This window comes from Simochromis diagramma, unplaced genomic scaffold (genome assembly GCF_900408965.1).
Source record: "Simochromis diagramma unplaced genomic scaffold, fSimDia1.1 OVJJ01000051.1, whole genome shotgun sequence".
In the NCBI taxonomy this organism is placed as follows: Eukaryota; Metazoa; Chordata; class Actinopteri; order Cichliformes; family Cichlidae; genus Simochromis; species Simochromis diagramma.
The window spans coordinates 19,453-21,997 of NW_024386934.1; the positions used below are offsets into that span (position 1 = coordinate 19,453).

Sequence of the window (2,545 nt, forward strand, 5' to 3'; positions counted from 1 at the left end):
ACTTTTAACCCTTTTTACTGAATTTTTCCACGTTGGTCCGGCTGTATGGAAAGTGCAGCTGTGATGCATGTATGAGCTAAAATCTTCTGTTTGTGGTTTCTGAAATGTGCTGTGTGCTGGATGAGGTAAGATCTCTGGTGTGTCATTTCACTCAGAATCTCTCAACAAAGCGACGGCAGACTGTGCCTCTGCCGGAAGAACTGTAATAACTGTGTAAGAAACCTATTGTGATTCATGCTGCAGACACAGTACTTGAGTCTGAATCATGACAGCCTTTTAGGATGTGACTGTAGCTGTAAGATTCATGAGCAACCAGAGGAGTAAGATGGCTTTCAGAGGCTGCTGGTTTGAATCTGCACAGAAGAGTTTACACGAGTCAGAGGCAGCCATGTATTTACATGGAATAACATGCAATAATAATAATATACAATATTCACCACAGTGTTCAGAGCAGACATGATGATGATTTTGCTTCTGCAGTTATCTCCTTTTGTGAGCAAACAGACGTTTGCGGATGTTGGACATGTTCAGTCCGTACAGTACGGGGTTAAAGAGCGGCTGGCAGGTTAGAAAGTACAGCGATAAAACAATGTGCACCATGCTGTGCACACTGCTCAGACTGAACCTGCTCTGGATCACTTCAAAGCAAACACCAAAAGAGAAGTTGAGCAGAGAGGACAGGTGAGGCGTGCAGGTGCTGACGGCTTTCTGTCGCGTTTGTTTGGATCCAGAAAAACAGACTTTCAGGATCCTCACATACGAGCAAAGGATTAAGATAACTGGAACAAAGACTGTGAGAGCTGTGATAAAAAGACCATAAATGTTATTTGCTGTGGTTTCAGAGCAGGCCAGTTTCACAATGGAGTAGTTCAAACAGTAAACCTTGTTAATGACGTTCCCACAGAGCTCCAGAGGAGCGATCAGTAAGATCAAAGCAAGAATGGTAAGAAAAGAGTATAACCAGGAAAGTGCAATCAGCAAGACAACCGTTGCAGGCGTCATACGTGTGTGATATTGCAGAGGACAGCAGATGGCGAGGTATCTGTCGTAAGACATGACGGCTAAGATGCAAAACTCAACACAGACATAAGAAAACACACAGAAGATCTGCAGGAAGCAGAGAGGAGCAGAAACAGTGTGAACATCAGAGAGGATCTGAAGCAGGAGGAACGGAAACAGCCCTGCACTACCATACAGCTCATTCACAAACAGGCTGCACAGAAACATGTACATAGGTTCATGTAAGCTTCTGTTCACACAGATAACCACAATCAGCAGGACGTTGGCGCAAAGAATCAATAAGTATAAAGACATAACAACCGTGAAACAGAAATATTTCAAAGTACTGGTGTCGAAGTAAGCAGCAAGTGTGAAGTATGAAACCTTTGAGGAGTTTATGATGAGCTGTATTTTGTTCCCCTGCGTTGTGTCTTCACTGTGATCCTGCAAACACACAATTTCACATTTTAGGCGTTTCTCATCATAAGCCATGATCACATGATCAGAGCAGGAAAAACACGTTTCTCTCTTTATGTTAATCAACACAGATGTGCTACACACATCTGTCAAAGTATCTACTTAAAAGTATTCTCTACACAAATGTACCATTGTGTGTTTGTGAAGCTTTCCCCTACTGCTGCCACGCTCACTGAAACTTTCCCTGATCGCAGAGGCAGCCGTCACTAAAGCTGGAGCTTTGCTGCGGATCGCTGACTGATGCAACAAATCAGCAGAAAAACACCTGACAAAGACCGCCTACCTGTTCAGGGAAATGATGTCAGTCTTTGGCCTTATGAACAGCACAGTCTGCAGAGACCATGAAATACAAACTTTCCTGATCCTGGACACTAAACCACCAGAACAACCTCCTCTGCAGCACCCTGGTCTCATCACTAACTGTTCTCAGTGAGGTTTGAAGGTTTCATGGGTTTAAGAAGTTGTTAGTGGACACAGGTAGCTGCATTCTGACCACAGTTGTTGAATGAATCAGTGAGAGTATGGAAGGACTCAGCAATTCCTGATCAGGGTGGATGTGAGGGAGTGAACAAAACAAAGTGAAAACTTTTTAAGGACAAATATAGTTGCCATTGTAAAATGTGTGCATGGGTGGAGGAGGGTGGAGGAGGTGGGGAGGCAGATTGACCTGTTGGGGGGAGAGGTGGGGGCCGAGTCTGACACTAATACGTTTTCGTTTGAAAACGCATCATTTTGTCTCCAAACTGAGACGGCGTCTTCGGTCAAGGAAAACGGAGCTTTTTGAAAACGCTCTCCAAAGTGGATACATTTGAAAATGCCGTTTTCGTGTCGCCTTGTGGACTGCAAAAAACCAAAGGTTTTCAAAAACGATAATGCATTTTAGTCATGTGATGCAGTCATGTGACCTTTACAACTAAGATGGCAGATGGCATTGTCACGAAGTGGGATGGACTCAAGCGCAGACGAGGCAGCTAGAATACAGTTCCGTTTATTACTATACAACACCAGGTGCAAATATATACAAGTGAGAGGGCGGGGGAATCCAGGGCACAGGGAAATCCGGGAAAGG

General features: G+C 44.2%; 1 protein-coding gene across 1 annotated transcript; it reads right to left on the minus strand.

Moving 5' to 3' along the window:
• Positions 1–480: 480 nt before the first annotated feature.
• On the minus strand, positions 481–1,491 carry LOC120736820 (olfactory receptor 51G1-like). Its single transcript, XM_040037142.1, has one exon. It carries the CDS (start codon positions 1,489–1,491, stop codon positions 481–483), a length of 1,011 nt encoding a protein of 336 aa, XP_039893076.1.
• Positions 1,492–2,545: the final 1,054 nt, after the last annotated feature.

What these genes read in the sequence shown, in the direction of transcription:
- LOC120736820 (XM_040037142.1), bottom strand. Translation starts at nt 1,491, where the DNA reads ATGGCTTATGATGAGAAACGCCTAAAATGTGAAATTGTGTGTTTGCAG.